This window comes from Antrostomus carolinensis, unplaced genomic scaffold, assembly GCF_000700745.2.
Source record: "Antrostomus carolinensis isolate BGI_N321 unplaced genomic scaffold, ASM70074v2 scaffold660, whole genome shotgun sequence".
NCBI lineage: Eukaryota > Metazoa > Chordata > Aves > Caprimulgiformes > Caprimulgidae > Antrostomus > Antrostomus carolinensis.
Window position 1 is genome coordinate 45103 of NW_010290302.1, and position 18913 is coordinate 64015.

At 37.7% G+C, this 18913-nt stretch overlaps 1 protein-coding gene across 1 annotated transcript in view; it reads left to right on the forward strand.

The window, feature by feature from the left end:
• Positions 1-18913, forward strand: part of NR5A2 (nuclear receptor subfamily 5 group A member 2) — an 80307-nt gene that overhangs the window by 44492 nt on the left and 16902 nt on the right. Inside the window, exon 5 of the mRNA XM_010172503.2 lies at positions 8773-8920. Coding sequence (XP_010170805.1) covers positions 8773-8920 — 148 coding nt within the window. The remainder of the gene's footprint in view (positions 1-8772; positions 8921-18913) is intronic.

Below are 18913 nucleotides of genomic sequence, written 5' to 3' on the forward strand. Positions count from 1 at the left end.
GTAATTTTAAGGGACTATTTCTAATTATAGAACTTTAATTCCTCCAACTTGAGCACTTCCCTTTTGTATCTTCTACACTAGCAATACACTGCCAGCTTCCAAGAGTCAGCACACACAGGGTAGATACTAAACCTCTGTACAGAATATAATTGTTCATGCATTTTCATGCAGCAGTCACCACACAACACTTGAATTGTAGCCTCAGCTGCCCAGTCACAAGCTGCTCATTTTGTTCATACCTACACTCTACTCACTGATGCCAGATCTTCCCTCTGTTGAGTTTGGTCAAAGCCATTCAGATTAAAAAGGCCATCCAGAAACATGCCTAAATCTCAGATTTTTTTTGAGATTACTGAAACTACCAATTGAGTTAGAGTCCATCACACAAATAAATCTTTCCACTTAGATTTGTACTCTAAAGCATATCACCAGAGAAGAGCATGAGAGATAACCAAGATCTTGACAGTGTTGTATTTTGAAGCAAATCAATATTTAACTTGAATTTAGATCAGATTTTTGTGTCTTGAACCTCTCCCTTGTTGGGATACTTTGTAGATCTTTTAGCTGTACCTTATTTAAAGGTGGTGATGTGTGGCTTGGGGAATTTTCTGTGGCAATGTCATCTCTGTTAGACTTATCCACTTGCAAAGAAAGCTTCTGTTATCCCAGTGTAGCTGTATTTGCTGAGGCCTTTGGAGAATCTGTTTCTGTAGGGAACAGACTTGCAAGTTCAAGGAAAGATCACCTTGCCACTGAAAAGCTTCTCAGGAGGCAGTTGAACTTTCAAACTGCGGGCTACAGATGACTGTATCACAAAGAAAGATCAGCCTTGCAGAAGTATCACTGTTGTACAAAATGTTACAAGAGTGTTAGAGGAAGGAATTCCTCTATAAGAGAAAAGAAAGGAGCTGTCAAAAAAAGTAGATAAGGAAACAGGCTTTTTTGTTCATCCTAAGAAATTACTAAAAATACATACACTAGTCATAGGTATAGAAAGCTAATGGATATCTAATGGAAAGCTTTTACTTCTTATTTCTTGGAAATTAGTGATCTTTATTTTATGTATTTTTTTTCCCATTAGATTTCTGACTGCAGTCAGTGAGGCTTCATAGTTGTAGCTGTCAGAAAAGAGATATTGGCATTTGAGGGCCAAATCTAGAGGTCCTTACATAGGCAAAAAGGATTGAATTCAAGGTTGATAAAAATTAGGTCAAACAATCATTATTTTGCTGTTCAGTGTAGTATTTGTTCTCTTGTACCCCAGGCTTGAACAGTTCGTTACTCTAAAGGTTTCTGCCTAAAGGAAAATAAGGTTGTACTAGTTGTTAAAAGTGCCTCACTCCTTATGAAGATACTACACTAGCTGCTTTTTGGGGCTGAATAGATGTTCTCAGTTAACTAGGAAAACACATCAAAATTCAGTTATAATCATGAATTGCCCAACTCAGGTTTGTCCAAATATTCATGAAACATTTTGAGCCTTCCAAGTACCTATGGACACACCTGTGAACAAACTGATCCCAATTTACATTTGCTTTGCTATGTTGCCATAAAACTTATCATAGCACTATGGTTTTAAGTCTAAAATTGCAGTTCCAGTAAAAAGTCATGAAGAGGGCATGCAACATGAATCCCTGCACACCAGAACGGTTCCATTTCCCACATGCTAACTCTGCTATGTTCATAGGAAACACATTTATTTTGTATTCTGTACACATTGCTCCCATAAAGATAACAAAAGCTATTTGCCTGGAGTCTGGTAGCATGTCTTCAAGGCTGCTAGGTCTCCCTACAAGTCCCATAATACTGAAATAATTTCTCCATATAAATTAATGTGAAGTCCCATATTTGATTTTAAGCTTGCTCAACAAGAGAGACAAGTTGTTCAGAGACCCAGCTCAAAGAAGGAAGCACCACTTCAAGTCTGTCCCAACCACCTATTGGAATAGTGATACTGATGGGAATCAAAGTGAGCACATCCAGTCTTCCATTGATGTGAAAAGATTTAAAATAGTAGAGTGGAAATTTGTGTAAGATAAGAGGATGATAAGGAAAAATGAACTTACATGGTTAAAAGCTCCTGAAGGAATAGTCTGAGTAAGCACAGCCCTTGTGATATGACTTAAACATTCACAAAACATTTCCAGTGATGGTCTGTCTTCTGATGAAGTTGATGGATATTCAAACTCAGCAGTGATTCCATATCATCTCATCTCTATATAAAAAACCACAAAATGCATTGCAACACTGTGGTAAATATTGTACTCTAGGTTAACTATATTCTGTACTTTACTTTAATGTCTTCATACTAATAATTTGAAGAACCCAATAGTCACCAGTACTGGAGTAGAAAATTAATGGTACTGATTAAAATAGCAATCTGCATGAAACTTAACAATACTTCTATTATTATGTGTTTTATAACATAAATATATCTACTATAAATGAATCTATATATGATCAACTGCAGGGCATAGCATTTTCCCAGTCTTGATGTACTAGTTTTTCTGAAACTAAGCTAAAGTAAATGCAGTACTTTGGAGTTACTATTTGCATATTATATCTAATTAGCAAGCACAATAACATCATCCTAGGGGAAACGTTCACTAGCAACTTAATTCATTATCTTCTATTATTGTGTATCATGTTAAAATGACAAGCATCTTATGGTGTATAAGTCATCACAATTTTAATTAATATATCCAAACCTGATATAAGCATATCTGCTGGTTTTGTCTGTGCTGAGCGCTTATCAATTTTTGTACATAGGTACCCATTCAAAGTGTTTTTCCACATACATTTGCTTAGAAACATAATATATATGTTGCTTTAATTGTTTTTAATGAAAGTATTAATTATATGAAAAGCTCAAAATCAGTTTAATAACCACCATAGTTGCCATTGAAATGTATATTTCAGGAAACAGCAGAAGAGTAATTATGCTTGTGATAGTAAATTAACTTGCTTGCTCTATGTGCTGAATGCATCCTTCTGAAAGAAAAGCTCATCCACCCACGTAGCCAAACACTAGAGCTAACTCACAGGCTCTCAAGCAGGGTCTTTCACTTCAAAACCCAGGACACCACTGTGGGCCACGCACCAGGCTTTCAGTGCAATTTGTAAGCGAGGAGGGAGCGGTGGGGGGGCAGCCCCCATCAGCAGCAGCCAGCTGTGCCAGCCAGGGTTACACAGAGCAGAGAGGAGCAGGATGATCCCTTTGCTGCACCTAGGGACTCACTGCCTCCTTTGCCTTCATGCCCCAAACACAGTGGTCTAATTTACTAAATTGAATATGAAATCAGTCTTTCACTAACTTGAACTACCTCGTCTGCTAGAACATTTGTTCATTCTGTAGGTACTGTATACAGCCATGGCAGGGGCCTTTTTCCTGACTTGCACGATTTCTGTTCTGGCTGAAAAGAATGGCATTCAGTGATAGTCAGTACCTGTTAACAGCCATCAACAAGTAAAATCACTCTGATCCTCTGCTTTGGAGACTGTTCGCTGAAGCACTGAAAAGGGATGGTACAGTTCCACACAACATTTCCATGCACTATATGATCCCACTGTCATATCCTAGAAATCAAACACAATTTAATTTTAGGAGAAGGAACCTGACTCCACCATTAAATGTTAGGCTCTGTTTTGTAGGCACAGAGAGGAATCAATACCAGAGGCCACCACCTGACTCCACCAGAAGGTTTCTCTCTGAGCCCAGTGAAACCAGGGACTTGTCCTCAAGAATCATTAATTACCATGATAAATTATTTGCAAAACAAAAAAGCACAAGTGTTCCTGCACGTCTGGCCTTCAGCCTCGGCATTTATTTAGCCTAGGGTATAGTTTCATGTTGTAAAAAAGGCTTGTCTTTTGTTCTGCCTGGAACAATATCTCAGTGTGTTAAATGAGAACTTCACATGAGAAAAAAACCTGCAGAATTAGTAACTTCCATCTCTCTTACCTCTCTGTTTATGAGTTGAAAAATTATTTGATAGCTGAATATGTAAATGCTTGGCTGAATGCCAAGTACTTAACTATAATATATTGTTTTAAAGTATTTTCATAAACATTCAGCACTGGGCTAACCTGGTTTCATTGACATTAAAGGGATTTGGACTTTTAAGTCACTCCCAGCTGTATCAAGAAAAGGATTTAGAAAAAAATACACAGTATTGCTATGTCTTTCTGCAGTCCCATTTAAGTTATAAACCTCTTACTAATACTATAATCTTTTTTAATTTCTTTTCCTTTGCTGCTAGTGCCTCTGTACTGCCCTGCCTTCTGACAGCCTGCAGCTTCATCCACCCAGCCCTTACCTCTGCAATGTAGGGAACAGGAAAGGCCAACAGCAAACTAGGAGTTAACTGTAAGAGGTGGCCTTGAGAAATGCTGAGGAGATAGGTATGACACAAATTCTGCCTGTCCAAGAGACTTACCCACATTTTTCTACTTGGGAATCCTGCTGGAAGTTCCCTCCTAGAGTTAAATCCTTCCTTCCAAGCAAATACTTCCTCTGCAAACCAAGCCAAAGGTTCCCCTCTTTCTGTCCAGTACTCATGATCAGATCAGAAGATACCCATGTGTGCCTGACTTACCTGAAGAAACTTGATATTTCTCACTTTCAGAAAGACACCCCAATTCCCAGGCCTTATTTATTTCATGCACTCTTTAGACTGGAGATTTAAGCCCAGATTTCCCATACCTCAGTGGCTCCAGCCACTGGCCTGCTGAAGAATGCCTTTGGCATTTGTGCTGCCTTAAGTAGATGAAAGCCATGTAGTCCATAAATCCAAGAGCTGTATCATGAGCTGGACACACAGTTATTTACCAATGTCATGACTTGGGTAGTCCCCAGCCATGCCTAGGGGCAGTTTGGCACCCAAACACCTGGTGGAATATGGAGCTGTGAGGACTTTAAGCAGAAAGTTAGGTGGCAGCAGAGCAGAGATTTTGAGTATCTAATTTTAGATTTAGGCACTTCAGTTAGCAAATGGTGTAGTACAGCATAGCCCGCAGTGTAACATACTTCGTGATGTCCATACTAACCTTAAACGTGCCAGTTTAAGCACCAGCACGGTGAGAACAGGCAGCAGTGTAAATTATTCAGTGCAGTTCTGTCTGCATTGCTTTGGTACTAAGCTAATCCAATTAAGCCTCTATCGCTACTTCTTCATCATTACTATATTCATCATGCAAGATAGCACTGTGTACTGGTACATGAGGAATTCACACTTCCATTTGTCTGTGCAGCCGTAACGTTACGTCCATCATTTTACTTCCAAATTAGGTTATGTGGAAGCGTCACCAAAGCTTGTTTTTTTCAAAAATGCTAGTCAACATACCATCTTCATCAACAAAATCAACTGTGAAATGAAATACTAGTAATTGGGAAGCAAGAATAATTTATTTCAGTTGTGGATTTGATTTTATCAAATTAATTTAATGGTACAATATAAAGTAAATGCTAAGATTTCAGCATGCAATTGAACATTTGGCTCAAGATCCGGGTTGTTTTAATCTTTGTCTTTTGATAGCATTTTTAATCATTAATTGAAAGGTAAAAGATATAATACACCTTTTAGTATCAGTTTCTGCATACAGGACCAAGCAAGCAGGACAGCATACTCCTTAATGTGACTACTTTTTCAGAATAGACATTAACTGAGGCTTTTTCATGCACAGTTGATTTTGTATAAACTGATTGACACCTTTGGGGGTCGTCTTTCCACTGACTCATAATTTTGCTCGCTCTTGAAAAAAGCCTGCTGCACACCCAGTATTCTCTAGTTAAAGCTGAAAATTCAACTCATCATATTTACACAATAAGAAAAAAATCCATTCTGCATTGTTTTTAATTGCAAATCCTACTCAAGGGACCAATTCTCCTGCTTAGGAGGCAGCCCTGTGCCTTCTCCTAGAGAACCAACTGCAGTCAATTATGGTAATGAAATGTCAATAAATATAAAAATTTAATACAGCCTGCTCTTGGTGAGTGGCAGATGAGGACTTGCCTCCCAGACAAATTTGCTGGTGCTGCAAATATTAAATGCACCTGAAAGAGTAGCAGGTTACCTGAGAGCTCTCCAGTAGAGGGATGGTGGGAGATCCAGGCATCTACTGGGTTTTTCCATTATGGCATAATCGCTGCTCTAAGGGCACTGATATTCTTGACATCCAGACGTCTTAACTTCGTATTCTGAAGTGAATAGTGTATTCCCCCACAAACTGGAATCTCAGTGAGGGATTTTGAGCATTTTTCCCCCTTAACAATTACAAAAGGGAAATTAAGTTGTGAAAGTTGATATTTATATGTGACCAGATTCTCAATATGAAGTAGCTGAATCATGTCACTATATTAAACTGCTCTTCAAGTAGAAAGTATTTGTGGTATGGTACTTTATTTTTTCTTATTATTTATATAAGTATGTATACTTATATAAAGAAATATGTTTAAGTGTATATATAGAGAGAGAAATAATTGATGAACTAGAAAGTAGTTTATGAAAGATGATTTGGCTGGGATTTCCAAAGACCAGATCTTAGTTTTGTCACAGATTTCTTTAGCCCCATGTAAGCAATTTAATGTCACTACTTCAGTTTTTCCAGGTGTAAAATACAGCAATAAAACCTGCCTTACAGGATACCTAAGCATAATCCATTCACTTAATTGAAACATAAGCACAACTTCTAATGCTTTGCGTAGTTGGAGCAGTGTTATTCTTAACATCCATACAAAAAGGGTAACTTCATTTTTCTTGTATAGTTGCCTTCAATCAATGTCTTGGGAGCACTAAGTACATATAAACAAAATATCTTATTAAAAGTCAGTAACCTATTGATTATATTAAGGTTATCACTAGAAGTTATTTTGAGTTCCTTTCAGTCATCTCTCTATCTTTCCTGGCTGAAATTTTATCAGGTTTAAAGTCTTTTTTTTTTTCTTTTTTTTTCTTGCTTTACAGCTGTTTATTCTTGAGTAACATCAATTCACTAGTTTTGAAGTCAAAAAACATATTTCAAAATACATGTTCCTTAACAATTTTTTATAAAATAGATTTTAAGGGATCAGTGCCTGGAAAAACAAAATTTTGCAGTATTGGTCCATTTCCTCTGGTGATACCTGTCTGATTTTTATTAACTACTTTATTATGGGAGATCTTAAAGATGGGTTTAGAGCACCGATACCTTTAAACAAATTGTTAACTCAAAATGTGAAGTTACTGTTGTGCTTAGTTTTAGTTTATAGCCAGACTTCACTTACGTGTGCTTACGTGGAGTATGGTTAGCAATTCCCCTGTTGTTATGGAGGCTCTTGAAACAGAGAGGTGTTGGTAATATTAGAGCAGCCAGGCATGAATTTAATTTTTTTTTTTTTTTTAATGTGTCAATAACCCATTTAGGGCTCAGCCAGGAACAGTTTAACACAGAAGCAAGCAACACACCTGGCCATTTTCATGGGACAGTGACACTTGTAGGGGGTATGTAAATGCACTCTGATGAAAACGGGGCTGAGCTGAAGGCATTTCAGCTGAAGCAGTTGCTCTCTGCTCCACGCTGCTGTTGCTGCACTGGAGCTGCCCAGTCTCACAGCCTCCAGCCAGGAGCCAGATCACCCCGGCCCCAGCCCCTGCGCTTCACCTTCCCAGCACAGCGTTCCCGTAGGCTGCCATATGGGAGCGTTTTCCCACTGCTCCCCATCCCATGACAAAGGATGCAAAAGTTAAGGGTGCACGTTAAGGGTACAGCCACCTGCATGGAAATGTCCCCTTAATGGGACTGACATTAGCCAGAAAAAAGTTGTAGTGTGCAAGCAGTGCGGAGTTTGCCAATATTCGAGGATTGCTCAGGCATATGTCAGCTGTGAAAGGCTTTAAATATACTTTGCTTGAGAATATTACCTTTTTTAATATGGTGTATTAATTCCAGCTTTCTGTTGGATCTATATAAACAAGTGTCACTTCGTAAAGCTCACAGAGAGGTCAGCCCCGACTCCCCGAGAGCAAATGAGGAGCATGACAAGGGCAGCAGACCCCAAGAGCAGCCCCGTTTTTTTCTGTGCCCCAGACAGAGAACGTAGTTTTGTGCCCTGCAGTTGCTGCTGGGGACAATGCAAGTGCCGCTGGCCTGTGTCACACACCTGCCTGCTCCTCCTTCGCTCGCAGGGGAGGACGCACCAGAACAAGTCTGTTGGAACTAACTCCAACAAACACCAGGATTTTGTGTAGCTAAGGAGAACAGAAACCACCTACACAATACCTCTGTTTCCTGTGGGAATACACCGACATTTCTGGGCTTGAATAGATGTTTCTGGCCAAGTTATGGACACTGGACCATTTCCCATGAATACCATTATGTCCCTCTGGAATAATACACCCAGCATAAGCACAATGCTCACTTCATCAGTCTCTCTTTGCAGAATCATACAACTGCAATGAGAACAAGAGACACCAAATGAATAAAACAGATACGGGGACAGCTACCAGTGTCATAAGCAGTTGTCATATATAAAGCTTCTACAGAAAGTTAATACAGACAAACCAGCATTCACACTGATGTGACATACCATTAAGATAGATAGATTAATAATATTTTCAATATATACCCTTGTCCTAAAATACGTTTATGTATAAAATCATCTTGACTTGATAGCATCATTAAATTGAGAGTGATTCTTTTATCCAGGAGTGTCCTGGTTGTATGCGATTGCTTGAAACGTCCTAAAGCGGTTCTGCGTGTGTGACAACCAGACAGAAATACAATTTTCTTTTACAGGTGGATTATTCTGTAATAGCATCCCAAGCTGGAGCCACCCTCAACAATCTTATGAGCCATGCACAAGAACTAGTAGCAAAGCTTCGTTCCCTGCAGTTTGATCTACGAGAATTTGTCTGTCTCAAATTCCTGGTGCTGTTTAGTTTAGGTAGGTACACTCTACTCTTCATACCCTACTTACAGTGTTATTATTTTTTTCTAAAAACTTTTAAAATATTTTGCTTTTCTTAATTTTTTCCTGAAAAACAGGATTTTTAAATATATTTAATGAGGTTCACAGTAATCTGAGGATTAAGATTGGGTTTCTATGGAAATGACCTCTAAAACCTCTTGGTTTTAATAGAGTATTACAAGCTTTCTGTATTTCTGTATTTGATTTCTGAATATTCCAGAACGAGGATAAAATTCTATTAGAAGTTCTAGAGAACAATGGAAAATACAGATTGCCATATTTTTCTGTGATATTGAATATAATTAGGTAAAGCAGATGGAGTGGGGATATGGTCAAAATATCCCTTTTTTCAAAGGCATCTATGGTAAGTATAAACAATCTTCTTTGCATATGATGGCTGTCACATTGTAACCCATAAATCAGGAATGTATCTCATAGTTTTTAAAAAGTGAAAGCAACTTTCAAGAATTTGAACCTGCTTTGGAAAACTTTAGATGAAGCTGTCTTTAATTACAGGGTGTATAAAGGGTCAATACTTCAGAAGTACAGGACACAGAATATGTAGGAAAAAAAATATTATTTAAAAAATCAGAATGATGCTAATAGAATTGACTGTTATGAAGTTTATACATTCTGAATCCTAGGAAGCGATGATGGGTTTCCCTGGTAAATATTAACATTCTGTATTCAGGGCTTCATTGCTTTCCACATCTTAGATTCAGAAAAGGAAAAGCAAGCCATCTGTTGCAGAAGTCATGTTTTATGAATTAATCTTATGAATAACAAGAATTCAGATTTCCTGATTCCTAATAAGCAGGCTTTTTAGTCATTAGACAGTGGCACAGAAACATTTAAAAAGCCTGTAGCTTTCCTCTGATAAAACATTTAAAGAATTCATCTCAGTTCAGTGATATTTTAAATTAGCTGAATAAGTGAAGTGCATGCGGAAAATTCTCACATTCAGGTGGCCTTTTTGTGTGATTGCTTTCATTGGCTCCTCTAATACTTTGCATTGATTTAGGAATCATTCTTACATCTTTAGCTCTTCTACTTCTGCCAGGTAGCAGCTTGCTCAAGCTCTGAAGCAGTTGGGCAGGAATGAGTACTGAGCCAGGTCATCCACTTTTTCTCTTATTTATGCTACTATAAAGAGATAATTCTGCTCCTTATAGGAGCCTTGTAGTCACATCACTTGCATGTAAAAGCGATGTAGCTAAGAAAGGTTCAACACTTGAAACCGATTGGTTCATTATTCAGCATACTGCGTAATTCCATTTGCTAACAGTCAACGCTAGATGTTATTGTGCAAAGAGTAAAACATAAAGATGTTACTACTTGACCCATAGGACTAAGGCAAATAATTAATGAGAATGAATGACAAACTGCAATGAAAGACACAGATACCCTTTCCAGCTAAGTACTTAATTTTGTGCCCAAAAGTATGAATGAATTGTCTGGCTGAAATTTATAAAATGCCTCATATCCTAAAAGTGAGTCAGATTTTTTAAGACATTGAAGTGCCTAACAACACTGGTAGGCATTTGGCAGGGCTGTCAAAACTAGCTAAACATCAAATTCTACATTAATAACTGGGAGCAATTATTGTACCTAAGTATCTTGGTGCATTTGACACATACCTACATCTCTTCAGCATCTCAACAGAAAACTGGTCTCAATGTCAAAATATATCACTTAATCAAAAAAGATTTCAAAAACTTCAGATGGCTCTTGTTGAAAATCTGTTTCTGTAATGTTTAGTGGAATAAAAAGTGTTTCAAGACATACCAGGCTTTTTGCATTTCTAATGATGTTCATGCCACAGTGTTAACCAAACCAATAAAACCTCATGCTATTGGTTTTTAATATAATGCTTGGTTGAAAAACAAATTTCTAATATAAACCCTCTCAAAGGCAACACAAAGTCAATAATCCACAGAATTAATTTATCGAGAAGAAGCTGTTTGGTTTTTTATAACTGTACAGATATGAAGGTGCCTTGTAAAGCTGTTTGTTATTCATGGCTGTATCATATTGTCTGTCTCTTCACAAGATGGCAATCTCCTTCAGGGCAAAGAACTTTGTCTCTGCATTTTTTCCTAACATTTCAGAAGTTATTGCCTTAGTAAACTAGCAGTAAAATAATGTTCAAAACTCAAAGCACTTACAATAATTTTTCAAAAGACAATTAAATCATATCAGTTTTGCTTGCTAGATATTAAATGAGAGAGGTAATAGCTCGTTATCTGCTCGTCAAAGGTTCCAAAGGGTTTATACAGGAAAATGCTTTTGATTGATGGTAGCATAAAAAATGTTGTTGAAGCTTAGACAGATGCATATTTATTGTAGCCTTTGTGGCTAGTAGTGCACAACTCTTCCTGCAGTCAGACTGCCTATACCCACTCCAGTGAGTGATACACCCAGGAATAGGAGCTCAGCTCCTTTCTCCAGTGGGCCATCTAGTCTGTCTGTGCCCATCTGACCGACATGGCCAAGTACCTAATGATACAGTTGACTCAGCAGTTATTCAGTAAGCCAGAATAGTTTCGTAACTAGTTTCTTAAGTGTGACATCTCTTTAGTTTAGTTCTAGATAGTATTAATATAAGTAGAGTTAGGTAACTTTTAAATTCCCTCCATTAGTTATAAAAGCAAGTGCCTTACAGCTAGGGAGTTCTTACCTCTCTGTACATAAAAGTCTCCTTTCCTGTCCATGGATCTTCCTACTTCAGCCACTGTCTACCTACTCTTAGTGGTTCCTCATGCCATCCTTCAGTTCAGTCACTGCCAATCACTGGAGAGGAGCAAGTCCCTCACACTTGGACTAATGTTCTAAGCAGGTCACCAGTTCAGATGCATGACTCCTTCAGCTCCTGTGCTCCCACAGGTTAAAAAGTCAGAGAACAAATCTGTCCTTAAAACCAGCATAGTCATCACAGTCACACTGGAGATTAGCTTCTTGTGCATGGTTTGGACTCAGCTGTATTTTAGATTAACAAGAGCCTTGACTATTAAGGACATTAAACCACCAGAAGAGACCCCTTTCTTCACAGCTTCACTGTGCCATCAGTGGTCAGTCAATTACTCTGTCAAGACATAGGAAGTCTGGATTAGATTTAAATTCTATCACATTACTCTGATCCACTTACATGATCTTAAGATCTACTACACTAGTCCCATCAGGGTTCCCTTAAAGAATCACAGTCTTTCTCTGAATCAGTCCTCTGTGGCAATTCCCCTGCTGTGTATCCTCATCATGACACACAAACAAATGTATGTTGCTTTCCTCTCTCACTGCACTACACAAATCAGCCAGTCTCTCATTGATACCTGAGATCACAGTAAAGCAAATAGAAACAGGTGTTGTGATCAAAATTGCCCTTCACAGTTTTGGTTGTGTAACCTGGTATAACTGCTAGGCCATCTTCTAGTCACTTCTTCCCCTACTTGATCTGGGGTGGATATGTCTGAATTCTGTACCAACATCTGTCTTTGCTGCAAATGATACACTAGATGCTGATTGGATGTTTTATTTGAAGATGAGTCAGACTTCTGAATCCAAAGCATTTTATTGCAAAGGATCAATCCATCTACCATCATGATTTATCTTAAAGAAGTCTTCTGTTTAGGTGGCCTAGAAATAGCAATTTCTGTTGTCAATCTCCATTTCAATTATCTTGAGCTATTAGCTTGCTTTGAAGTAAATCAGGACATCAGTTCTGATAGCAATTATCCTTGCCAACCTTTCTTTCACTGAGCTTTACATCATATTTACAAACCCCAAAACATGCCTGTTTTGTAGAGGCATCATGCCTGCCTTTTCACATATAGATGTATTCTCCCCTTAAATCCAGATACAGGAGAGAAGGTAATCAACATACCAAACCACAGTTTAACTCAAGTATATCAGCCAATTTTTCTTCCACAATCTAAAGATATGCAGGTATGCAGTAGCTCAAGAGAAATAAATACCTGGATTTTCTTGACTACTTAGTTGCATTTGACATGCTTCTTTCAAGCAAAAAAGAAGAGAGAGCCATGACAATTCAGCAACTGTATTGCAATTTTTTTACCCTAATCCCAGAGTAATAATACACCTAATTTTTCTATAGCATATAACCAGTAGAGCCCACAGTACACATTATCAAAAAGTAGGCCTAAAAATAAATACAAATGGTTTCTTTGTCTTTAATAATTGCTAGTCTGAATCAAGATACACTATGGATAGAAAAGCAAATGTGTCAGTTTATCAGCCTCTTTGAATTTTCATTGCCAAATTTGACATTAGTTTGAAAACTCCCTTTTCTTTGTCATAAATTGAAATTTTAAAAAACAAAACAAAACAACAACATACAGGTCCTTCCACATGTGCAGTTGAATTCGCTAATTCTGGGGCTGAAATAGATTGGGGTGCTCCACTGGGGTGAAATCTTGGCCTCACTAAAGCCAAAGAGAATTTCACACTGTTTCTACTAAAGCCAAAATTTGTTTCACTGTTTCTTTGATTTGCTTCTTATCACAGAATAAAGTTCAGATCAATTTTTCAGCAACTAAATTTGCTAAATGACTTCATTTAAATTATGTTTGAAGAACCAAATGAGTGCCTTACATGAAATACTTTCTATTGTCTTCTGACACAACAGATCTCTTAATTTTACCATCCAGTAGCTTTACAGACTGGTCACTTAACCTGAAATCAGCCACTGTTTTCTCTTTACCAAAATTTCCCATTTGTCCTGCTAGTTTTTATTATCTGAACTCAGCAAGGATGATTTGTCAAACCTCCCATCAGAGCAGTTTGTAAAGTGAAATGCCAATAGAAAGAAAGTTAGACATCATTTGACCTATGTCCAGGCACTTGTCTGCCTGTAGAGCTAAATGCTAGACTAGGCAGCAGCTGACTGGTGCTGGTCCCTTATCATTGTCAGGACACAGATAAATGTACTTCATTTAAGAAATGAAGGCTTTATCAATGGACAAATAATTGCAGAGCCACTATTGATCTCACATCTCACTTAACATGAGAAAAGAGGGGCCTGTAGAAATGGTAAACATTTAATCGCTGTGGATGGCAAACAATGGGCTCCTGCTTAAACAACAACAAAAAAAAACCAAAGAAAAAAAAAGAACTGTTTTCAAACAAACCACAGCCTTACCTAAGGGTTCAGAAGAAATCCATCTGGATCTGCAACACTCAATTCCCATTCCTGTTGAATAAGAGGAGTATTAGCAAATTAATCTTTCCGTGCTTTTAGTCTCCCTGAAGTGTCAGGGCTGAGATGGGAGGAGGTACTGTGCTTCACCACTTCCACTTTTGGAAAATAAACCTGCCTATTAAAATCTTCATGCAGATGAAATAGGCTGAAATGAAGCATTTTCAAGGCAGACTCTACCCTTGTCACTCACAGAACTAGGAGCTTCCTACAAACATGCGCCCAAGGAGAAGCAGCACAAAGCCTGTCCATGCTCAGTTTGACCTGGTTCCAGTAACTCATGTCATGCAACATTCTGAAGCTGGGGGGGGAGGGGGGGGAAATTAACTATTGCATTTTTTAATATACTTTGTGTAACATCATTGGTCTATTAGATTTACAGAGTAGCCAGAATCTCTGCTTCAGTGAGCATGCAGTGTAAATATACAGAGAGAGAAGAAAAAACCGCAGCAGCAAACAACAATGAAACATGAAGCTGTACATATTTTCAGTTTCACAGTTTTTGCTGAGGGTTTAATTTGGGGCATCATGTATGCAGATACAAAAATGGGTCTATAAGCACCAACTAGAAGTAATTGGAAATATTGCTTAAATTTTGGTAGTATTTATGATGCTTAAGGGCACACAAACAAAAAGAATAGGAGAATGGAATGAAAGAATTAGTGAGGAAGTAAGTTTTATCAGACCAAAAGAAAAACAAGTAACAAGACCTGAAAAAACTAGACAAGAATGAACTCATGCAGGATTATAGACACCTGGCTGCAACACAGACATAAAGGCACAACCTAGCAAATTTTGGCATGCAGATCTTTATTGCAGACTTCCTAATAATCACATTATAATTTCAACAAATATAGATCTGCCTTTTACACTGTCTTTTTAAAAAGACTGCATTAGTTCTTCAAAGCAGAATCCAGAAAACCTGGGAACTTACTAAGAACAAGAATTAGACAAAAAGATTCTTCATCCCATCATTCTGATATTTTAGTGTCAGAATGAAACTAACTAAACTAGGAGGTGACTGGCTCAAAATGCAAGAGTTCATTCTTCAACTTAGCATATTATCCAGCTCTGGCACTCTTTGCTCCAAGATGTAGAGGGTGCTGAAATTTTTTTGTGGTTACCAAAGTCACCTGGAGAAATTAACAGAAGGAAAATCCATTGAAAGCTATGAAATACAAAACCCACTACTTCTGGCTGTTGCTAACCTCCAGCTGCTGGAGCCTGAGCAACTGTTCCTTGGCAATATCACTCTATGCTTTTCTTCTTATACTGCTCCCTAGGGCATCTGCTCCTGGTCACTGTCGAAGATAGGACAGTGGTCTAGATGATCCAGAGTGCCAGCATGGCCATTCTCATGCTCTCATCGAGTCAGTGTGAGCCATTTGCAGTTTTCAGGGGCTCCATTCTCCTTCCTGTAAAATGGGCCTGGTAATTCTTCGGCAGGATACCTAGAAACTCACAGAAAATGCTACTTTATCTTCTCATAGCACCATCAGCTCCAGGATCTAAAGTAGGTGCCATGAATTTGAAGCAAAAAGTATCACATGAGAGTCTTCCTTGGCAAGCCAATGCAAGCCAGTAATGGAGCACTTATCCAGGGATGAACTTGTCGTCACAAATGTGTTCATATTCACAGTGACAAACAGTACTTAGGGTTTAATGCAGTCCTCTTCAAAATGGTCATTCTATCTGGTTTTACTTTTGGTAATTTGTAAACATAAAACTACTTTTACACTTGTTTTTTTAATATATATGTTATTTATAATACACCTTTATAACTGGGTTACTATGAGGTGGTTTTATTAAATTCATTGGCAGTTTTCTTATATTCCTCCATTCTGTTACCCAAGTGTATCTGTAAGATTGCAGCTGGTGAACACCAGTAAGCAAGCAGTTGAGGGGGTCTCTATGATTAGCATTCAGCCAGGGCTTCCAAGCTTCCTCACATTACATTTGAATTTACAAAAATACTTACTGCAAACTTGTCAAATCCAGGCTCATATCTCAATCCTAATGTCTAACTACAGTAAGCATCAGAGGATAATACTGGGAAAGAAACATTTCCTAAATTTTATGTAATCATTTGGAATTCAGGAAGAATCGATTAGTATTCAGGAGATGTGACTGCTCAATATTTATGCCATAGAGTCTTGGTAGCAGCAAATAATGGTACATAAAGCTGATGCTTGTCTTAATTAAATGCTGTATAATAGGTGTTGGGGATTTTTTTTTTTTCTTAGTGAAGAGAGCAGTTTAGCAATGACCAGATATAACTCATTCTGAAGTTCAGAGTTTAAAACTAATCAATATATATTTATAACAAGGGACTGAGTATAATGTATTATTAGCTGACAGCTGACTAATAAATAAAACCAAGATATATTTAAGTATATTTTTCCACATACTAATTTCTAACAAAATATTTGCCCCCTTTGATTAATTTTTACTGTACTAACAGATAGACTTTTTGAAACGAACATGTCATCTGCAGATAGGCTGAGAATGAAACCAGAGAATGTAGAATGAGACATCTAGTTAGGACAATACTTTCTCTGTGACAAACTTATTAATAGTAATATTTCCTAAGTTTATGATTAGGAATCCTTAATGGCAGGTGGTATTCTAAAATGCTCCTTTAAAGTATACAATCTACATATGATGAACAGGTGTTGACTAGCAGACAATGCAAGGATGACAGGCACAATTCCAGCACACCTACAGCCCAGGCTTGTCTCAAATGTCACAGCAAAAAGTTTTGAGAGGGAATATGAAGAAGGTGGATAAGAAAATCTGTCATATTAAGCATGAGAGTTACAGCAGAGAAAGCAGAAAAGTACTTGGTCTGGAAAGGTGGTGAGTGGGAAATGGAGATGGCATTGTGGGTAAGTCAGAGGCAGGAGATGACCTCATGATGCTGCATGACTGATGATAGGTTACGAAGGTAAGGAAGGAACAGGTACAAGACCTTGAAAGTGAACACAGTTTATGTCTGAGGTATCAGGGAAAAGGGAAGATGCAAAAAAATAGGGAAGCAGCGTGCTTGGAAGGGTATCTTGGCAGCACCATTTGCCAAGCCCAAAGGGAGAAATGCTGTGGTAATTGAGATGTAATATGATGAGACAACATGGTATTTGTTAAAAGTTTAATCTAGTAAACAATGGCTCCTGTGCACATCCCATGGAAGTCAATGAGGACACATTTGCAGGATCAGCAATGTAATATTAGTTTGGGATTAATTTAATTAGAAATAGACAAATTTTAAGATGAAGATCACCATCTTTTGGAAGACACAATCTCTGGGTATAATGGAGGCTCTTGAAATCTGAAATAAAGGATAACTGCTTCTCTAAATTATTATGATACAGCTCAATCAAAAATTATAGACTTGATGTTCAACTGCTGGATGGAGATCTATGGCTTGCATTGAGTAGAAGGCTGAAGGAGGTAATTATGATCAGACAGGTCCTTTCTTGTCCCCAGAATTAGTGAAAGTAAATTTCATAGGCAAGAAGTTTAAATTTATCATGAGTCTCCTAATTTCACAGTTTTTACAAACTTTTCGCCATTTGCCGAGTTCGAATTTGATAACTTCTAGTGTAAGCAGTTTTCAGCAATCTTATATAGTCCCTCACTGCTGCATATCCCACATTGCCTTGAAAACTAGGGATAAATCTCTTATTAGAGATTATGAGGGCCAAGAGAACAGTAAATAGCCAGTCTGCTCCTGGAACATTTAACTCTTCTCTGGGTCTCGAGCAAAGCAGCCAGGCTACTCCACTCTGCCGCTAGAAGAGCTATTCCACTTTTCTACTTTAATCCTCTGGGAAAGTAAAGCAAATGAATACGGACAAAACCTAATTTCAGAATCATCTCATGAGGGACATTCTCCTTTCATGGAGCCAGCATTGCCCAACAGAGAAATCAACCCTTGTCTCTAATTCTGCTTCTGACTCCATTACTGACTGTGGAGCTTTGAAGTCTCTTAAACGATATCTCAACTACCCTATCTGTTAAATGAAAACAATAGCTATCTATCTTTGTAAACAGTGGTAAAATCCAGAGTATTAAAGATACTATGTAAGGTACAACCATATTGAAACAACATTGTTTCAAATATCTACAGATACTGTAACAAAGAGCATTGTTAAAAGGAATCTGATTTAAAATATCTTTAATAGATTTTGAGAAAATGTGATCCTTTCCTTTATAAATTATTCAACACGAAAGTAGTTCCTTGCTGTATTTTCATATTAGGGTCTAAATCTTTGAAAAAAAATTGAAAATTCATCTTTTGAGAGACTATTTTTACAAGTAAATTTTAGTATATGCAGGACAAAGTGGATTTTCTTTTGCCCTGTTCTTTTATTTACCTGCTTTTTCTGACTTCTTTATAGAGAAACAAAAGCAAAGACCTACTCCCTTCACTTTATCTGTGAAAACCCATAATAAAGCCAAATAATTAAAAATCAGTCCTTAAATTTCTTATAGATACTAAAAGATGATGTATGGCGCGACTTTGATAATAAAGAATGATTTGCTTCTGAGAACAGTTCCAGTGAGCTGACAGGTTTTAGTCCAGCCTCCCATGCAGGCTTCACACATCATGCAGGCAGTATGAAACAAAGTAGGACAGTGTCTGTCTTACAGGTATCTTTCTAAATGAAATCTCCAATCAATTATTTTTGTGAAAAAAACCCCCATATAACATAAAAGGAATAAAACACAAATGCTGGGGTTGTATTCTATAGTTAAGAATT